Source organism: Danio aesculapii, chromosome 7 (assembly GCF_903798145.1).
Source record: "Danio aesculapii chromosome 7, fDanAes4.1, whole genome shotgun sequence".
NCBI lineage: Eukaryota > Metazoa > Chordata > Actinopteri > Cypriniformes > Danionidae > Danio > Danio aesculapii.
In genome coordinates this window covers 30,955,663-30,977,595 of record NC_079441.1, presented here as the reverse complement: position 1 = coordinate 30,977,595, position 21,933 = coordinate 30,955,663, and the positions used below count along the sequence as shown (strand labels likewise).

Below are 21,933 nucleotides of genomic sequence, written 5' to 3'. Positions count from 1 at the left end.
CAAACTGGTTACGGCAGGAAAGCCCTCCACACGGAGGTAAGCGGTCAGCCGGTAAGCGTGAAAAGGAACGGGGTCATACCGCCCCGTAGCGTTCGCTTAAAAAATTAAATGCAGCCATACGTACCTCCGGCTACATAATTCGCAGCCTCCAGAAACGTCCACGGGACTACGTTTTCAGAATGAGCCTGGGTGCATTTAATCCTAATATCAATATATTATTTAAAAAGCCTCAGAAAAACTGCCAAAAACTCCTATCATGTCTATACAAAGACTCAAAAACAATTGGATGAATTAAAACATCAGGAAGATTAGACGCTTCCTATTAGAACATGCTGTTTTACTGCTTGTCCAAGCTCTTGTTCTGTCTAGGTTGGACTATTGCAATGCTCTCTTGGCTGTCCTCCCAACCAACACAATTACTCCTCAGCTGATTAATAATGGAGTGACAGTGGTCTTTAACGACCTGAAAAGAGTGCATGTCACATCTTTATTTATCAGTCCACACTAGCTGCCAATCGCCACTCGCATCAAATTCAAGGCGCTGTTATTTACCTACAAATGGCTCTGCCCCATTTACTTGAGCCCACTACTCCAAGCTTATGTGCTACCGTACATTTCTTTGTATCATTCTAATAGGGCACAAAATCAGTTAAAAGGACATTCACTTGTTAAACACTTTGCAAACAGTGTCTGGCCATTTTTAATAAACATCTGAAAATGCATTGGTTTCATCAAGTTGTTCGACAATAACACTCCCTATTTATTTGCACCAGACACTTTGTTATGAATGATCCATGTTTTTGGGAAAACACTGTGCAATTCTGAGAGTGCTTTACATAAGTGAGTGGGTTTAACAAACCACCTGTAGAAGACACTTTTTTCTCTTCATAAGCATCAGACACAGGACCTGTGTCTGGAATGAACAAGGACTTGTGGTAAAAAATGCCATCAAACTGACCAGAAATTACCAACAAAACTTGAAAGTAGGAGGAAAAATACCCCAGCAGGTTGACAGCAAGAAACCTGTCACTGTCAGTCACAGAAGTCAATTGAATTTAAACATCGTTGTACACACTTTAAATAACAAAATCAGGATTCGGGCTGCACCATATTGTACATCACTGACATTGCAAACTTTTATTTTCCAGTGATATGACAATTTTACTAGATGACTTATATATAGGGCTGGACGATTTGACAAAAATTTATATCACGATATATTTCTTATTTTCGGTCGATACAGTATAATTCCGATATCAATATGGACAGCATTAAAAAGCCAGAAAAAAACTGCCAAGAATGTACACAATGAATAACTGTACCCACAAATGTCTGCAAACTGAATTTGCAAAGTTCCTTATTCTTTGAGTTCCTTAGGTTTTTTGTTTGTATATGCTGAATATTTAACAATCAAAATACTATCAAAATCTTTTAAAACAATTATGACATCCAAAAAAAACATAGAAAAAGAATATAATTATAATAAAATAATCAAAAGGAGTATAGGCTACATTAATATTTGCAATAGAAAATAGATGTTTAAGTATATTCATAGCTCTGGTTGCTCTTCATCTTGAACGCCCTTTAAGGGTTCTATCTGTCTATTTCTATTTGCGTATAATTACCCAATTAAATAAAAAAAAATTAACATAAAATATTTCTTATATATTTTATATAGTCTATTTATAGACTAATATTTTATATAATTTTATATAACACATTTTCATTATTTAACAGATTTAATACCTCTATTAGTCGCATTCTTTCTATTTCATCAGCTTTGCAATAACCAGATTCCTAATAAATATGTTTGTGAATTTTATTTTGGGATCGAGGATCGAGTTTATAACTAAGTGCGTGTGTTTGCGGGTGTATGCATGCATCAAGTTTATATGTATACGCACAAGTATCATACATGGTTTGAACATTCAGTAGTATAGGTGTATATGCGAGTAATTTGTAGGTGTATATGCACGTGTTATGTATGTGTTGATGAGCGAAGTTTGATTTAAATCCTACACAGCGCCTCATAGCCATCTGTGTTTGCTTCTTGTCCTGCTCTTCTGATACCGCAGGTTTAAATCTGCAGAACACCGAAACTATAAGTTTATCGAAACTTGAAAAGCCAAACCACTTCCACACCACTGCATTAGTCTAACCAACTGCTGAGCGCTGGCAGCGTGTATGTGATGTATGTCATCACGCAAGTGACATCACGTTTTTTCTGATGGCTGAGCATTGATCATCATTCAGTGACAAGTGACAATGTATAAAATTTTGTGTGTATATATATATATATATATATATATATATATATATATATATAGATATATATATATATATATATATATATATATAATAAAATATATATATGCAAATTTATATCGAAATACCGGAAATGGGTTTAAAAATCATATCACCGTTATTGAAAAAAAAATATATTGCGATATATATTGATACCGAATTATTGTCCAGCCCTACTTAAATATTTGGAAAAATAACTATATTTTAGAAAGATTGGGGTGATTTTGTGGGAAAGTGCATCTGCTTAAAATGTAATAGACTGCAAACATGGCAAAATACAATAGAACAAAAATACAAATGTTGATGCTAAAACAATATATTCCAAAGCTTTAATCTGTAACAAGTATTATCAGAGAATTCCACAAAATAAAACGAGCCAAAAATGTGAACTTGAGTACAATGAACACTGACAAGTATGTAAATGGATTTCAAGGGTCATCTGTCAACTGAGCAAAAGCCAATGAGATGAAAAAGGCATCTTTTTTGGGGCAAGAATAAATAAAAGCATGCCCACTCTTTCTACTGTCATCCTTCTCTCCACCACACCCTTCCATTCTCCATAATACCAAAGTATATATGTAAGTCTGGGGGTAATTATCTTATGGCACGGTGTCTCTGTTATTCACCTGAGAACCTGGAGACAGAGAAACAGAGACAGAAAGCAGAGGAGAGAGGAAAACAACAAGAGACGTTGGATAATACAGCTGAAATCATGACAGCAAGGACATGACAGGGGTGGCTTATCAGTCCGCATGATCATAAGGGTTCAGCTTTTAAGTGTTGAAATATTGCCGCACACAAAGCGTGGAGGTAGAGAAAAAAAAAACACAGATAGAAAACCCAGCAAGAATACTACACTGTCAAAAAAATCTGTTAGTTAACACTTTCTGTATTTCGTGATTCACAAGTGCTTTCCATTTATTTATAGTTGTGAATTGCATTATGGGACCTTGATCTCTACTCTGTCGACTTTTGATGTTGAAAATTTAACTCTACAGTTTAACAAAGTGGTTTTTATTGCCCTTTTAGTAGTTTGGAATAATATAATGTATAATCTATAACAGTGTTTCCCAACCCTGTTCCTGAAGGCACACCAACTGTACACATTTTCAACCTCTCCCTAATCAAACACACCTCAATCAACTCATCAGAAGATTAGAAGAGACTCCAAAACCTGAAGTTAATGGGTCAGATAAGGGAGACATTCAAAATATGTACTGTTGGTGTGCCTCCAGGAACAGGGTTGGGAAACACTGATCTATAATATAGAGAGAAATCAGTTTAAATTACAGAAAATATGCTGGCAGTTTATTACAAGGATTTTGTACTGTAATATACAACACTGACCCAGACAATGCCACACTTTAAACTAGGGCTGCATGGTATTGGAAAAAAACTGTCATTGCGATATTTCGTGTTTACTGTATTATATTGCGACATGAACATAATTTTAAGGTTGACATTTAAATAGAATTGCTCAGATGCAAACATGAGAACAAAGATAAAATTTAAATAAGCAACACTTTACGGTTTTTGGCGGAGTCTAACAGTATTGAGATATAAAAATGTAATAGTCAACTGTCTTCTTTTTTTAAATACAAAATGTATATATTTTTCTTTGATGTTATTTCCTTTATATACAATTTCTTCTATTTATAAACGTATGAACCCAATCATTTGAATCTAATCTAATTGTTAAAGAAGAAAATGTTATAATCTCTTTTGTCCAAATGGTTTAAATGAACTTGAAATCTCTTGAGATCCTGCGATGTCACTATTGCAGATTCGCACACTGCAGTATCGATGCTAAAATGATATACTGTGCAGCCCTACTTTAAATTATGAAAAATGTTAATAAAAGTCATTTTTTCAAAGTTGTTGGAAGAAAGATCAGGGTCTCATTAAGCAACTCAAAATCATAAATAAACTACAAAATACGGAAAACTGCTAATTTACGGATATTTCTTAAAGTGTACGGTTACAATCCCTACTTAAATGCAACTCGTGATTCTAAGATAACATAACATAAATAAACAACTTTCAAAGTGCTCCAACTAAATTATTTATTAACATAACATAATCAGCAAAATAATCCAAAATGACAAGAGATGGGGAGCCTAACAACATAATAAATAACATCCAAACAAACCTAGAGCAGGTTAAAAATAATGAACCACCAAATCAACATTAAACATAATCTGTCCCTTTTAAACCTCGACACAAACCCCATTCACACAATCGACTGTAGCCCATCTGCTTTCTTGTTTACATAAACACATTTGTTGTGGCACACCAGCGCGGTTGGTTTAGCTTGCGGGAAAAGGAGACGTTCTCTCCTTCCATGTCTTTCTCTCTACATCGTTTTGGTTTGGCTGTGTCTCAAAGCCACCAGATCCGGCCAGGCTTGCCTGCATGGGTGGATTGTCAAGCACACACTCGGTGTCAGTGTGCAGCAGTCAGATGCAGTGAGCAGGGAGATGTCACCCCTGATCTTTATTTGTCTGGAACTAATCTAAGTCTCATTCTGTGGTCAGTGTGTTGCCAGAGCCGTGTAGAGCTACTCTGCTTTAGTAACCACTTCAGTGGGAGCAGCAACTGTCATGTGACCTTCTGAAGAGTTCATCCAACTCTGAGACTGTATTACATTTATAAAACGAATTATAAATGAATTAATAAGAAAATGCAATCCAACGTGTCGCTGTCCAAACTTTATTGTTTGAGGCACATCCATTGAGGCTGGATTCAAATCGGTGACATCAATTCGAAACCTCAGGCTCTGAATAGTGTATTCTCCCCCAGGTAAAAAGTGTTTATGATGCACTGTAATCTATATAAAACATTTGTTTAGAACTACATTAGACGAGAGTTTTCTTTTTTTACATTCTTTGCACGTTGCATTTATGCTCCCTTATCTATAGTAAAGGCCAATTTATACTTCTGCATCGAGTCTACGTGGTAGTTTTTCGCAGATTTGCATACACTTTGCCGTAGCCTGACATGGACCCTAATGTGCACCTCTCAAAAAATGTAATTCACGTTGCGATGATGTAAAGGACAGGATTTGTGATTGCATAGCTTGGTACCGAAGACAAGTGTGAGTGGGGCAAAGACCTGTGGGAGTGGAGCGAGGCTGGTGGCACGAGTGTTCCAGATGAATACTTTTGTTTTGCGTTTATTTTATGATTAAAGTTGATGGTTCCCTCTCTTTCTTCCCTGAATAAGTGTGAGAGCTACTTTTACTTTAGCATCTCATGCATTTGTGCATAAACCCAAAACATTGACGAAGAAACTTAACACAGTTGAAATTAGAAACCCCTTTGCCTACTAGATCTTCGCCCGGTCGCATACCCCTCGCCATGGCTGACGCTGACCTCTAAAAAAAATTAAATCATTGAAAGCAAATCATTGATGAGTTGCACAAGCTCTGCGATTGGTCGGTTTGGTAGTGCTGATGAGTGTGGGCGGGGGTGAGAGCCGCCCGAATCCGTTGGAATGAGTGTTTACAAGTGTCGAGTCCTATGAAGGAGCTCCAGATGAAACTTTTGTTTTGTGTTTACCTTATGATTAAAGTTGCTGCACGTCCGCCGGTTCCTGCCTCTGAATGAGCGAGTTTTAGCTACTTGTACATTAAGGTAGCGTTCAGAAAAAAAAAAAACGCCCACAAATAAACTCTATACAAGCTGTGCTTCATTTTAGAGGCTGCATCCTCCGAAGGATGCATTCGAAGTGAGCTGCGTCATCGTGGCGTGACGAAGGCTGTCTCATTTTAAAAAAATTTGAAGGCTCCTTCAAATGCAGCCTCAAAATGCGTCCTTCGTTTCCCAGGTAATGAAGGACACAACTGGTGGATCCTTCTCGGTCCAAGATTCATTGCGCGCTGATAATGGCAGGATGTTTTTACAAGAAAACTCTGATTTAATTATATAAATTAAGTTCATTTTGCTTGGATATCTAGACACATGTTAAAAAACAAAAAGAGTATGACATGTCCTACTAAAGAGTGATTTTATAGACAGTTTACATTTTTATGTGTGCATGTATGGATCAAAGGAAATATATTTCCAACTTCTGTATACCTTGTTTTGCCTTCAGATCGCTTAAAATAAATTTTAAAATCACTTTGAACAAAAGTCATTACAAATTTTATCAGCGCTTATTAACAGAAGCTGTTACGGTTGCCTGGTGGGAGAGATCTATTCTCTGTAGGCTGATCTTTGTTCAGCCTGTGTGGACTTCGAAGGACTCACCTTTGAAGTCTGCATCCTTCGGAGGATGCAGCCTTTGAAATGATACACAGCTACAGAGGAACATAAAAACTTCACTGCCAGCTAGTTTTTCGGAAGTGTTATTGCAGAGCAACACAAACAGCACGCAGGAGCATAAATGCAAGGCTATGCGCAAGGCAGGCGCCGTGGGTCACGGTGATCACTTAATGCAGAAGTATAAATTAGACTTTATTGCCACAGCAGTAACAGAAGTGTAAGTAGTATAAATGCTCACAACCGCATTGGCAAGGTATGTGCCGTAGGGTACACAGATCACTCAAAGTTTACCTCAGACCTAAGCCATAATTAATTTACTGCTTGAGAAAATATTGCACAATGATAAAATAATAAACAGCTTTTAAGGCATGCACACAAAATTATTATTGTAAAAGCTATTAAAAATAATCATAATTATTAAATCATTCTAATCATAATTATTTTTTAAATCCTTAAGTTGTGTACAACATTTTATTTAAATATAAACACACCTACAGTAAAACAAAAGTATAATAATAATATGAAATACTACAGTTAAAAAACTAACAAACACAATCTCTTTCCTCCAGCTTATCAAGCCAGTAACACAAATGTAGAGCGGATTAATATTTGACAGCTTTTTATCTGTCAAGAGGGGGTGGAAATGTTTGAAGAGAGAGGTAAGTGTGTGTGTATGTGTGTGGTTATGGCAGAAGAGTGCATGACTCTGAGGCAGAGAATGTTCCTCCACTCCACAGCGATGCCTAACAGCACGCACAGGTCAAACACACACACACACAAACAAACAAAGATGCACACACATATACACATCACTGCTCCTGCACTGTCAGGGTTAATGTGTTTTGTAAATAGGGATTCTGCTCACAATGCCTTCACCTCTACATGAGAGCCACCACTAATGTTGAAAAGAACATCTGTTACTTTAGTCAGCTTACTTATTTATATATTCGAGTGACACATTACACATTCATACGTTTAAAAGTTTGTTGGGAAAAGTTTGCTGTTTTTTAGTCAATCTCATATTTCGATGATTAAAAATACAGAAACATTTAATATGGTAAGATAATATTAAGGTTTAAAATAAATATTTTGCATATTCTGTTATTTATTGAATTTTTGTGATGGCAAGGTTAAGCTAAATCTTCAGGAAGTCATTACTCCCCATCTTCAAGTTAGTGTGTTTATGGTTGTCTATGGCATTGTTTCTCAACCATGTTCCTGAAAGACCACCAACTCTGCACATTTTATTGCACTCTGCACATCCATAAGCAAACACACCTGATTCAGAATCAGAAAGAGCTTTATTGCCAGGTATGTTCACACATACGAGGAATTTGTTTTCGTGACAGAGCTTCTACAGTGCAACAAAATTACAGAGACAGGACAATAAACAGATAATAAATATATTTTTAAAGAAAAAAAAAATAGAAGTAGTGAGTGCAAATAAACAGATTGACAAGTGTATGTAGATGTTTATTACTATATACAACGTTATATGTGCAGCTGTTATGTGCAAATTGGCATGTAAAGTGTTGTTAAATAAGTGTATAGGTGTATAAAAGTGTATGGTGGTGTTGGTTCCACAATTATTTTCATCAAGTGTTCATGAGATGGATTGCCTGAGGGAAGAAACTGTTTCTCTGTAGCGTCGACCAGAGGGTAAAAGTTCAAAGAGGCAGTGTGCTGGGTGTGAGGGGTCCAGAGTGATTTTGGCAGCCCTCCTGCTCGCTCTGGATAAGTACAGTTTTTGGGGAGTAGGAAGGGTTGTACCAGTGATTCGCTCAGCGGTCCGAACTATTCAGATCCTCAGCTCAAATAATTAGGAGAGACTGAAAGACCTGTAATGGGTGTGCCAGACAAAAAAGACATCTAAAACTAGCCGTGCTGATCTATGGTACCTTGCTAGATTTTGTTCCTTTATTCTAATGGTAAATTGAATCCGATGCATGTTTAGTGCAAAATTAGGCATTCAGAATATTATAACTGGAAATAGTCTATATAATATATGCACATATATATGAATATGAATGTACCGAATAGGCATGTGAAAGTACCAAATATCATATGAAGATAATTACTGAAGCTTTTATTATGGTACATGACATTATAACTTAATTAACTTGGAAAAGTTTAAAAGTCCTCTTAAACCTATAACACCTACAGTATTATATTTAATAGATTTCCAAGGACTTAAAATATTCAACATGATCAAAACAGTTTTTTTTTTTTAAATCATATTTTTTCTCTATTTGGACAAATAAGTCCTTTGCAGTTCCTTTTGAATATATTTTTAAAACTAAATGCAGATCAGAATAACGTGCAAAAACACACAAATATAAATAAATAATTAATTTGCTGTTATCTTTCCAGCATATTCTAGTCCAGATTAAAAATATTTTATAGCAAAATAAAGTTTGAAAGAAATACCTAGTCATTAAGTGCACTTTAGTGAACACCAACATCTGAATGACTATTTGAAAATGCAAAAACTGACATGCTTTCCCGTCCAAGATGGGTCACAATCATAAAGTTGCTGTGCAGCCTGCTGTGTTTACATAATTCATTGTACAGAAGTACAAGAGTGGATGATCAACTCTCATCCCCAGAATATCAAGATTTTATTACATCTTGTTCTTTTCATTGATATTTTGCAGGATTTTCCAGCTTTTTAAAACTTTTTATCACCAAAAAAAAAAAAAAAAAAAAGAAAAAAGACCTATGAAGACCTCTTGTTAGGGTTGGTCACAGAGCGTGTAAGCCTCTTTTAATTTCACTGGTTTGATGAAAAACATGTCACTCAGAGCATGTGTATGTGAAAACCTGTGGGTTATAATGGTTGACTGACTGGGACTCTGGAAGTGACAGATGCATCACCATTAGGGATAAGAACTTTCTCCAATTCACTCTGTGCATCAGTAAAAAATAAATGTGACATGTCACAGGTATATATTTTTTATCCCTAAATGATAGAAAGTCATACATACATATTTTAATTAAATATAACAATAATTCTAAGTAAAATATTCATTTTGCTAAGATATTTGTTGTTGACACTGAATGTGTCTTATGTGCAATTTTAAATTGTACATATTTTTTTGGCAGCAGTAACTGTAAAGGGAGAATTATAATGGGCAAATTAAGTGTAAGTTAGTACAGTCCTATGAGTTACTGAATGTTTTAGCTCAGATGAGTTACTGAATGTTTCATATGTGGATAAACAAATTATATATATATTTTTCAGTTTAATCTCTTTTTTATTTAGTGATTTTAACTTTTAGGGATTTTGATGCTTTAATGAACAGTTTTCTCTTATAATATGCTAATGTTCTGCTATTTTTCTTCAGCCGACTACAAAATTTAAAGCTGTCATAAAACCCAATAGTAAAGCTGTATGTTTATAATAGTGGCTTATATGTATGATGGAACTTAGCCTGACAGTTAAAGACATAACAAAGCAATCATACTTTTTCGTATTGCAATTGATGTTTTATAAACAAATTTCGAGAAGAGCATGCGCAGATGTTTTGACAAGGCCAATTCGTTATTGACAATCGTTCTATTCTATCCAATCAGCATAAGACCAAAACCCTTATAACTAGTCAAGCATGTCCCATCTCCATTTTTCCCTCAACTTTCAGCATGCCTCCACCATACCTTTAACCTGATTCCCTCAGTCTGCATGGCAAATATGCATATTCTATTCAGTCAAAAATCTGTAAGTGTGAACTTGTGAATCACATTGTGTTGCTTTGTATCTTTAATCAGACCCCCTAGTTTTTCGCTGAATCAAACGCTAAATCAACAAAAGGGTCACAATTTTTGTGATCCTGCAAATTTCTTAATTTAAATGCAAAATAATCGCAAATAATTGTAAATAATCTCATAAAACATCCAATTCCAAACTATATAATCAAATTACATTTATTTCACTTTGCAATTAATTGTTTACATGACTTACAGACATTGCATACGCAGTGATGTATTTGAGTGTCTCTCGAAAAATGACGTCTCATCTGAACTCTTACAATCCTAACATTACATGGAAGTAGGGGAAAATAGTTTTCAGCCTGTGCAATAAGCAGACGCAGATGAAGCGCGAGTGATTTACATGTAAAGTCAAAGCAAAAATGCAATTTAACATCCTGTGGCGCAAATCGAGTGAATAACACAGCGCAAATTGGGCGTTTTGTGCACTTGATGCACTTCAGATTGCAAAAGGAAGTTGGAGCAAACGAAATGTATCAAATTGTTGGATATGCATCAAGATGTGTATCGTATTGTCCTCGGTTCTGACATCCACACCCGTAATTGCCATAGCAACAGCACAAACAGACATTCACTATAAACTAAATATACTTACTTCATCATTAAACTATGGCACGGAAAAAGAGACTATTTCTGTCCAATGCAGTGTAAGTAATTTGTAAAACTACATTTCTTCTTGTGCTTTCTTCACAAACATTTTTACACAATTAAACTGCAGTAATTGTTAAAGATAAAACTTACTCTTTTACTCCTTGTACTCCATGTACAGATATAGGCAAGCTGCTGATGCAATGTGCATGTAGCTGTTGAGTGGTTACCCCAGTCCAGTATGCGTTTAAAAATAAATGTAAGCCCAGAACATGAACTCCTGACCCCCATGATTAACCACACCCATTGTGACCACTGAACCATGAGCAACCTGACAAAGAGCATCTGGCACAAAACAGAGCAGTGCAGGTCCTGGAGACCCCCTGCACCCCCGTCCCGTTCCCAGATAGCACACACTTCTCAAAACTCCAGTTGTCACAGAAACCATTGTTTTGCCCTCCTTCTTCCTGCCATGCATTCCTTCTCACAATGCGCTGAAAAGCAAATTGGCCTTTGACAAAGCGCTGGAGGACTGTTTGGGAATGAGAGCGGAGGAGATTGGAGTGGATGAAAGACACACAAGGGTACGAAAACACACTCCAATCAAATGAATAAAAAAGGAAAGAGTCGGGGAAAAAAAAAAAAGAGCGAACAACAAGGGGGAGCCGACTTTTGGAGCTGGTCATTTCAGCCGTCTGGAAGCGCTGGTACCTGATATCACTTAGACAGATGTTATCTGGTCCTCCCGCAGATGGGCAGACGCGGGATGAGCGAAGAAAAGACAAACATGCAAAAACATCAGACACACCCAGCAAGAGTTCAAAACTGACTTCAGAAGTACTGACAGAGGCACTCCAGAATTTTGTAAAATGGCACATGTTTGTTCTTTCAACGCCATTAATACACAATGAATGATGTAGCTTCAAAAGCCAAACTGGTGACATCTGACACCCGGAGCACCCTGAGACTCTATGACTTTGTCTCTAATACTTTGTAAGCTATGAGGCTCTTCCAGATGTGATTGTGCTGTGTGTGGCCAAATCTGTCACCCGCTTATTCTTAGTAGTCTTCATACTTTTTTAAAGTAAACCCTAAAGGCCATCATATATTTTAGACTATTTATATTATACATCCCTGGGGTATAAATGATTTTGGGCATGACTGTATATTTTAATAAAAAATATTTAGTTTGTTTTAACTAGAATCACACTCAAAATGTATGAGCACACATTTATATTTCCTAAAATAAATATGTACTGTATATATAATTATTATATTAGTGATATAGAAGTAGCAAGTCAGTCTGGCCACTAGGCATAAACTACAAACCTTAGGATGACAAAACTGGAATGTGAAAATTAGAATGTGAAACAAAGCTACCTAGCAGGCACATGATGTCAGATTGACGTTGTACCCCAACAGTGTGGGGCGTTGCATTTTGCTTGGGAATGAAAATTGGGTTAGAACCCAAAGCCAGACTGACGTTAATGTTCAACGTTGGACAGACGTTGCATTTTGGTTACTTACCAACGTAACCTAAAACAAAATATCATAATGATGCTACAGCTTGAAGTTTTGTGGATGTTACCAATATGACGTCTATCAGATGTTGAATTTCGGTTGCCATACTTGACGACTAAATGTCAGCATTCAACGTCAATATGACGTTGGTTTAAGATGTTGCCTTGACGTTGGATTTTGATTACTTTTCAACACAACCTAATGTTAACAAAATGTCAACGTCATTTTGCATTGTTAATGGACTTCGAAATAATATTGTCCTTAGAAGCTGGCTACCTAAATCTAACCTAATGTTAAAGTCTTATGATGTTGTGTGTCAGTGGGGATATTACAATATTTCGTATTTCTCAAATAATTGTGTAACTGAATAAGTCTGTCTACTATGCTTTTACTAAAACCTCCAAAACACATTTATTTGACATTGTGTATGTTTTTTGCACAATGGATGTAATTGGCAAATGGTCCATAAAGCAGCATCGGCAAATGCTCAGCAAAAATCAAATCTAAAACTAAAATAACCAAGCTGATGTATGAAGAGCCAGGAAACACTACTGTTATGTATTGTATGGGCATAGGGGCACTGTACTTTTTTAAACCTGACCATGTTTGTATGACATTTAATAAGCTCTGATAAGGTCAGTCGTGTCTTAATTAGGTAAAGACTGTGATGATTATGTAAAAGATAGGTGAACTAACATCATATAAACAATAAAAAGAGTTGTGTTGCAACTACATTGGGGCCCTCAAGATCTAATATGCATGTTTATACGTGAATCAAACAACATTATATTGTTGCGCTATTATACAGAACACAAAGCGTTATCAGAACTGTGATGATGCTGTTGTACTGAACATCCATGTGGCTGAATTTCAGAGTTTGAAGCCTTATATAAAAGTAGTCATGTATTAACAGTGTCTGGAAGTCATTTGCTTTCAATAACAGCTGGTGATCTGAGGCTACATGAGCAACAACGACTGCATGTCAAAGTTGAGCAGACTTTAATTTGTGCAAATGGACAGCGACGCAATGTGGCGACCACCAAAACAACCGAAGACAATGGAGTGCATGTAATCCAACAAGCTGACACTGAAGACAGCAGCGATTTAATGGATGCCATGTGTATGTAACTTTAAATTTGTTTCTGCAGTTCTATAAATATTTCTAAATCTCAACATAGGCAAAATATTACGAAATAGGGCAATACTCAAGATTGAAGACAGAGCAAAAGATTGTTTAAAACAATCATGGAGATGTTCCACATCATCTTTTCATGCTGATATTTGAGGACAATATCAACCATATATGAAAAAAGACGAAGAAAGAGCATGATGGATAAAGTAAAAAAAAAAATAGGGGGAAAAGCAGAATTCATTCTCACAGTTCTTCCAGATACGGCAGGTTTCTGAAGACATTAGCAGGCAGCTCAGTGATGTTGTTCATGCTGATGTCCCTATGGAAACAAAAGAACAAATGCTCATGGTTAGTGGTTTAGCAGTTGCATTTCTACTGTTTAATAAAGCACAAACATTTACATTTTCTGTTTAGATGCATTTTCTTTTTCAGATACTGTATATATTCTCTGGTTGGCTGCGTCACCATTTTATAATGGAAAAAAGGGATCACCGATTATTTATACTGTAATTAGACTCACTTTAGGTTTGACCTGACTTACCAACAAATCTGGCCATGTGTGGACAATCATTTAAAACAGATTTCTTGGTAATGTCAAGAGCAGTACTCAATTTATTTTCAAGATTTCATAACAAAATACATAAATAAAAGGCATGTGAAAATATAATGGCATTTCAAACCTTGGCAAAAACGATAAGCTGAGTTCAAGCTTATTATAATAATAAAAGTGTAAATGTGAAACAAGTTGACACTTATGATAAAGAAAAGACAAACTAAAATGACTCATTTGACTTAATTTAAAAATAAAACCCAATAAGCCTACATACTGTACATTATTTCTATTTGATACATTTCTTTGAGCGGTTCCTCCCAGAGCTGATGTTCACGCTTTACAAGTTCAAACAGAGATCTGTATGTCTGTGATGACAGATAAAACCTGAATCCAGATCAGACAGTGAGATCACGCAACAATAATTGAAAAAAGTAACGTGCATTTGATGACATCAGTGCTGCACTATTTACCTGATTTACCTCTCTTGTCATGCAAGTATGACATCAGAGGATTATTTCAAGTCTTTCAATTCAATTTATACTTATTCACCATAAACTAATATTGCTGGCATCAAATAAAATGCAACACCAATCTCAAAACATTCTTTTATATCAATATACTGCATAATAACGGTGACCCTAGGTTTTAAATTTTGGTTCTATATAAAAAATCCTGATTTCTGGTGTACACATTAATTAAGTGGGTTGCGCAATAAGTTTTAAATTATGAAATGATTATTAGCAAAAGGTTACTGAGAACTATTACAAGCTAGGGGTTGGAGAAAAAAAATTAATTAATCAATGCATTGCAATTCTTTCTCTAACAATTCGGAATCAATTCTGAAAGATCCAAATTAGTTTGTGATGGTGCAGGCCTGCACGGCCACGATATTGAAAGAGAAAAATAATAAGCGTTGACAGACACACATAAGCAAGCTGCCAAATTAGCTTCATTTGAACAAACAGATAATTGCAGCTAGCTCTCCGCAACTCTCACATGGTCGCCCACAGAAGCTAAGCAGGGCTGCTCAGTCCTGGATGGGAGACCACATGAGAAAGCTAGGTTGCTGCCGGAAGTGGTGTTAGTGAGACCAGCAGGGGGTGCTCAACATGTGATCTGTGTGGGTCCTAACGCCCCAGTATATTGATGGGGACTCTATACTGCTCAGTGAGCGCCGTCTTTTGGATGAGACGTTAAACCAAGGTACTTTCTGTGGTCGTTAAAAATCCCAGGATGTTCTTCTTCAAAAAAAAAAAAGGGTATAGAGTTTAACCCCAGCATCCAGGCCAAACTTTCCCACTGGCCTCTATCCATCATGGCCTCCTAACCATCTCCTTATCATAATTGTCTTCATCACTGTCGTCATATGCAATGCCATGCTGCATTACGTGGGTACATCACAACAGAAAACTGATGTTTTGCGCAGTTTGCCATCAGTTTGGCAAGTCAGCCACCTTTTGTTAAATAATTTAGAACTGCAATTAAATACCTGCAAGTTTTCCATACTTTTTTGTTTGCATAACACTTAGAATTTTGCTCATTTTACATTTATTAACATTTAAATTTAAAATACCAAATTTTAATTTATTTTAAATATTTAATATTTTAAATATTTAAATATTTAAAGTGTAAATTTTAAAGACCTTATTTAAAATACATGGCTAAGAAATAGCTATTAACTTTCTTTTGGTGGGGCCAGTAAAAATTTTGGCAGGGCAGGTAAAAATCTGAACCACTGGCCCGATCGGGCCAATAGAAAAAAATACTTAGCATTGAATCCTGATGGACACAGACTACAACAAAATCGTATGTCACCATTACGGTGCACTCCATTCCAGATGATTGTCTTTTAAGATGGCTTTCGTACAGAGATTCCAAACATTAAGCATAGAAACTGTAAATCTGTTTAAAATGTAAATGTAAAAAATGGAAAACATGTGGCCTAAAAATCCTTTTAGAATCGAATCATGAAGTCCTTAAAGATTTCAATCCCATTACAAACTCAATCCTGATATAATATTCATCTAAAGAGACAGTGGATAAAAAATGAATAGTCTAGTATACACAAAACTCTAAAGATTAGACTAAATAGAGCTAAATCATCTGAATTTAGTTAGATCTGTAATACGCCATTAATCTTTCTTGATCTCTATACATGCAGCTTTACAGACTCTTTTCCTCCACATAATGAATGTTAAATGGTGAAAAGCTTCAAGAATGTTGTCTGCAATACATTTATTATGAATTTTAAGCTACATAAAAAAGATGTATAAATCAGTATTGAAGTGAACGCATGACAGTGAATTACTCTTTTAATTGAGTAAAATCCTCTAGTTTTCCCTGATTCTTTTTTTTCTTCTCTTATTTTCTATGAAACTATCTGTCTCTCCTTCTCTCCCTAAGGCAATGAGGCTCTGAGCATAAAGACAGAAAGAGAGAAAGATAGACATAGATAGAAATAGAGAGCGCGTGTGAGAGAGAGAGAAGAGGCTGTCAAGGAGACGGAGAGATAGCATGTAGCAGCATGACAAAAATGCAGGCAGTACACAAAGTGTTTTCCTCTCTCTCTTTCTCTTTTTCCATTTGGGCTGAAAGGTGAAGTGTGTGGGCAGCAAGAGAAGCAAATGGCAGATCGACAGTGAGAGGTCAGAACACTGACCTTAAAACACCCTCCGTTAGAGACGCCACAACACAAACTCGCCAAAACGAAATGTGAACCAGCACATGTAAATCATAAGAAGTGTGTTTTCATGTGGCATTCTCCTTGTTATACATCTCGGCCCACTTGTTTATTTATCCTGCCGTATTCCAGCCAGAATTGTGTGTATGTGTGTGTGTGTGTTTGTCTTTGTTCTGGAGGAGATGCACTGAAGCCCGGGCAGGTTTTTTCAGCTGGGGCCGAGAGAGATCTTGATTAGGAATCCATTATGTGTGGCTTCAAAAGCGAGGCCGCACACAGTAGACGTGGAGACGGAGACCAACAAACATGCTACACAAGCTAATAAGACACACCCCCAACCCTGAAAGATGACAAAAAGCAAGGGACGAGAGAATCCACCATCTTGGATTTAATTTGCAAGGGCTGTCTTGAGTCTTGAAAGCAAATACATGAACATGAAGGCCTCTAGCCACACTGTGTATCAGATTACCCCCCATCACAAGCTCCCAAAGAGGCCTCTCGATCCCCCCTCGCAGCTATGACCCTTCCATTGCTAAGCTATCTTTTTTTTTTTTGATCTGAGGTTACCTGCCTTATCCCAATTACCCTTCAGGCTGCTTTCAATGGACCAAGTAGCACCAGAACACTCCCTTTTTCTCCTCTCATTCCTTATCACTTGCTCTTTCTCTCTTTCTCTCTCGGTGGCGTCCCTGGGCCCCTATTTGTGCAGCGGTCCCGGTGGTCCTCTGGATACATTATGTATTACTGACAGTCCTGTTCCTCCTTTACTCACACACATACACTCACACACACACTCCTCCACACCCGCAGCCTTTCGCCCCACTGCAAACTCTCTTAGTTTTTTGGCTGGGGTGCCTGGGAGCAGGATGAGAGAGAGAGAGAGAGAGAGAGAGAGAGAGAGAGAGAGAGAGAGAGAGAGAGAGAGAGAGAAAGAAGAGTATGTGTGTTTGGGTCTGTGAATGTGATCTCTATCCCTGAGTAGCAGGTTTCCTCATTAGGGGCCAGGGGCCGCACTGCTGTGACAAAGACAGGGACGGAGACAGAGGCCTACTGGAGCCTTCACTGAAGGAAACTCTATCCTATGAGACTGATAACGCATGCTCTTAAAGACTGTGCTTTTGACTGAATGACTCCATTTCCACAGCATTTTAAGTTATGCTGAAATAGCACAATTGTTATTTGTGCATTAGGATCTGGACCGAAAAGTGATACGTCTCATTCTTACTGCACCAAAGTCAATCACAAATGTCTCGAACTTCTACACATAGATGTAAAATCATTTTCACTAAGAAACTGCAAATAAATTTCATTTATTTATAAAAAGTATTTCATAAAGTATTTCATATAGTATTTTCTTGTCAAATTTACTTCAATAATATTATAATTAAATCCTTTTTTACCTTACAGTCCAAAGACATGCGCTTAAGGTGAATTGGATTAACTAAGTTGGCCGTAGTGTATGAGTGTGTGTGTGTGCGTGCGTGCGTGTGTGTGTGCCCGTGTGTGTGTGCACGTGTGTGAGAACGAGTATGGATGTTTCCCAATACTGGGTTGCGGCTGGAAGGGCATCTTCTATGTAAAACATATGCCGGAATAGGCGACTCCTGATAAATAAGGGACAAAGCCGAAGGAGAATTAATGAATGAATGTATGTTCAGTGTATTTATTTATACAGACAATAACCTCACAAATAAAATGTGCATAGTTTGTATCAACTCGGTACCAGGTCCGTAACGTCATTTATTTCCGTATTGTTTAAATTTTAAAGGTCCGTACTGGCCTAATACCCCCATAAGTGCTTCCGTTCTCTCATCAGTTGGAATAGGATAACTTTTGAATAGATTATGATAGAGACATTTTTCTTTTTTCCTATGATTACTGAGATGTGCAGGAACCACCACACAGAATCTAAAAGGTACACTTTCAAATTTGAGTTTCCAAAAAAAGCCTCTAACACAGACAACATATACAATTATTTTAATCACTTTCAAAAGTGTTTTATAAAAATTCAAAGGGTTTCCTTTAAAATGATACCAAACCTTTGCATTTACACCTCACCTCTGCGTGTTGTTTTAGGAAGCTTTTAAATTTGGGTAGGCAAAATCCAGGCAGAAACCCCAAAATAGCAATTGACTCGAAGAGATTAAAAACAATATATTGTCTGGATTGGCATGAATTACAGTACAAAAACAGTGTACAACATTATTTCAAATAAACAGTAAGTAAAAGAACTAAAATGTCAAATAAATAAAAGTCACTTTGTTATACTGTAGAAAATAAAAATGTAAACATCAAAATTTGACAAGCAAATAAATATCAAGGTCCCATAACACAATTCAAATGCCTAAATAAATGCACACAATTTCCAGTCATGCAATTTTTCTTTTGGTTGTTGGTGGTGTTCATAACGGTGTACTCAAAACTCCAAAAAATATTCAAAATGTATAATTTTGTTCTTAAAAATGAAGGTCATACATTTAGAAACACATAACAGAATTGTCATTTTTAGGGTTAATATCCCTTTACGAAGCAATTTCTTCCTAAAATGACCAATAATGTATATTTCAATTGAAATACTGCCATCAGGTTGATTCATGTTAATTTAAAAAAATTATAGCCAAAACATTCTAATCTCATTCCAGACGTTAAAAATCTTGTTATAAACACCAATGGAAAAAAGGTAATCTAATGTAGAACCTCTCTCTAATGTAGTACCTGCAGGGTGTTGTGAAGGTAAAATCCGGCAACAAGCTCAAACAGTTGAGGATTTCAGCTCGCAAATGCAGATACAATTTGGCATTGTCATGAAATTACTAACTCTAGGAATACAAATAAGGACCACCCTAAGCGCGACAGATGGAGCGTGACTGAATGGAAAATACATACTACAAACATGGAAGGAAGAAGAAGAAAAACCCTTGTGTTAGGAGAGCTCAGAAACATGTCAAGTCTCAACAGAGCACTGCAGCTTTTCTTGCCTGTCAGTAATAGCAACAAAAATACAGCAGGAAAGAGAAAGAAGCCTAGTTAAACTTGTGCTATAGGACAGATAACATTGATTTATGAATGACAGCCTCATTTTCTATGAGGGTAGCGTCATTCCCTGACTCTAAACCAACAGTTATTCTTTAAGAGCTTAACGTGACACGCTCTCTCTTAATCACTCTGAAAGCAGCACAACAAGCTTGTTTGTCCACAACCTTAACACTCAGGGGCAAATTCGCTAAACTTTTACCACTCGGCATGAAAAACTTGTGCAAATCGCGAACTACACGCATTCCAGCTTCATGGAAACTTTCAAATATTAATTCAAAATATATATATTAAAAAAAAAAGTCACAGTGTTAAAGCAAGGGAATTCAAATTGTGTGGACAGGCACACTTTCTGGATTCTGAAGAGCAGATTCAACTGTGAGGCGAAATGGTGGCTAATGGCCTGTTTCCACTAAGTGGTACGGTACGGTTCGATACGTTGCAGTGAGCTTATGGCCATTTCCACTGTCAAAAGGTACCTAAAAGCGAACCGTACTGTACCACTTTTTGGGTACCAAGCACAACAAATAGGTACCAAAAGGCAGAGCTCGACATGCAGCTGAACGCTTTTGGTTTACAGAGAAACGTCATCAGCACGTACACAACCAGTATAATGAAAACAAAAGAGGCGCCATTTTTAAATACACAGCTGAGATATTACACCATAATAATATATACATATAATAATAAGCCATGGTCAACCTGTGCTTAAATAAACCTTGTCGTCGTCTTGATTAACAGCCATACAGCCAAGAAGAAGAGCAGAATCTACTCTGCCCCGTTGTTGTTTACAAGGCGGTCTAAAGCGTGATCAGTTTCACTTTCTCGAGAGAGCTCACGTGCGCGTCTTTATTTGAAATAATGAACTTCTTGAACTAATGATAATAACGTGCACGAGATTATTGAAGGGCTTCTAACATCTGATCCTTTCAGAAATAGACAAACGCAAGAGTGAAGTGAGAAAAAACAAAAGAGAAACCCAACAAAACAAAGGAGCAAGTGATTTTTCAGCAACCTAAAACATGAACAAACTCTCATGTTTAACTATTATCATCTCCTTTTGGACTATTATGAACTCGGAATGACGAAATTACTTTCTAACAAGAGGTTACATGTGCTGGCGAAGATTAAAGATACAGATGAGATATTTGCTCTGACTGAGCTATATGTTGCTATGTGTTGTTTTTGAACCCAAATAAGGTCTAAATGTATGCCCTGTGTAGTTTTTTCTGTAATTAGTATCATATCGAAGACTGTAAGGGTCTGTATGTGTTCATATATGTTGCATTTATTTATTTATTTTATACAATTACAGACATTACAGTAGGCTATTTCGCATTTCGATCACTGATCTGCATTTATAATCAAATCTTGTTCATAGAAAGTTTAGTAATGAACATTTATACACAAGTATAAAGTATCTATTTTTTGAGAAGTGCTTCTCATATGATATGTGAACGACCCGCACAGCTTTACTTTGACATTTCCTCGAGTGAGAATGACGTCGACTGAAACTTTGTCGTTCACCACACCCACCATTGGTACCCTTTTGGCAGTGGAAACGAAAGCCTAATAAAGGTGACCCGTACTATACCGTACCACCCGTGGAAACGGGCCATAAATGGTTAGCACGGTTGCTGGTTTGAGTCCTGGCTGAACCAAGAGGCCTTTTTGTGTGGAGTTTGCATGATTTGTCAAATGTCAAATGACAAAAATGCAACATGATTTTCAAAAGCTTCTGTTGTCACAATTTTTACAACAATATTTTGAAATGCAGAGAGCATTTTCAAAAAGCTTCTCAAAATGCCAACTCAATATGAATGGAATGTTAAACCAGTTTTCAAACAAAAACCTATTAGCAGACAAGACCTTAGAATCAACCTGCAAGACTTGGAATTGTCTTAGATTAATGGCATTCACCGATTATCAACAGTTTTCAACAAGTTGAAATATGTTTTGACTGTAATGTTTCCTGATTAATGTGACTCAATCTCACTTGATGGGATAGTAACACATTTATTCACCATTTCCTCACCCTAAAGTGGTTTTAAATCTTTAACAAAAGAAGATATTTTGGAAGATTTTTTTAGGAAAG

The 21,933-nt window shown here is 36.6% G+C and overlaps 1 protein-coding gene across 1 annotated transcript in view; it reads right to left on the bottom strand.

Moving 5' to 3' along the window:
• lgr4 (leucine-rich repeat containing G protein-coupled receptor 4) overlaps window positions 1-21,933 on the bottom strand; it is an 84,733-nt gene that overhangs the window by 38,558 nt on the left and 24,242 nt on the right. The window contains 1 exon segment of the mRNA XM_056461613.1: window positions 13,820-13,891. Coding sequence (XP_056317588.1) covers window positions 13,820-13,891 — 72 coding nt within the window.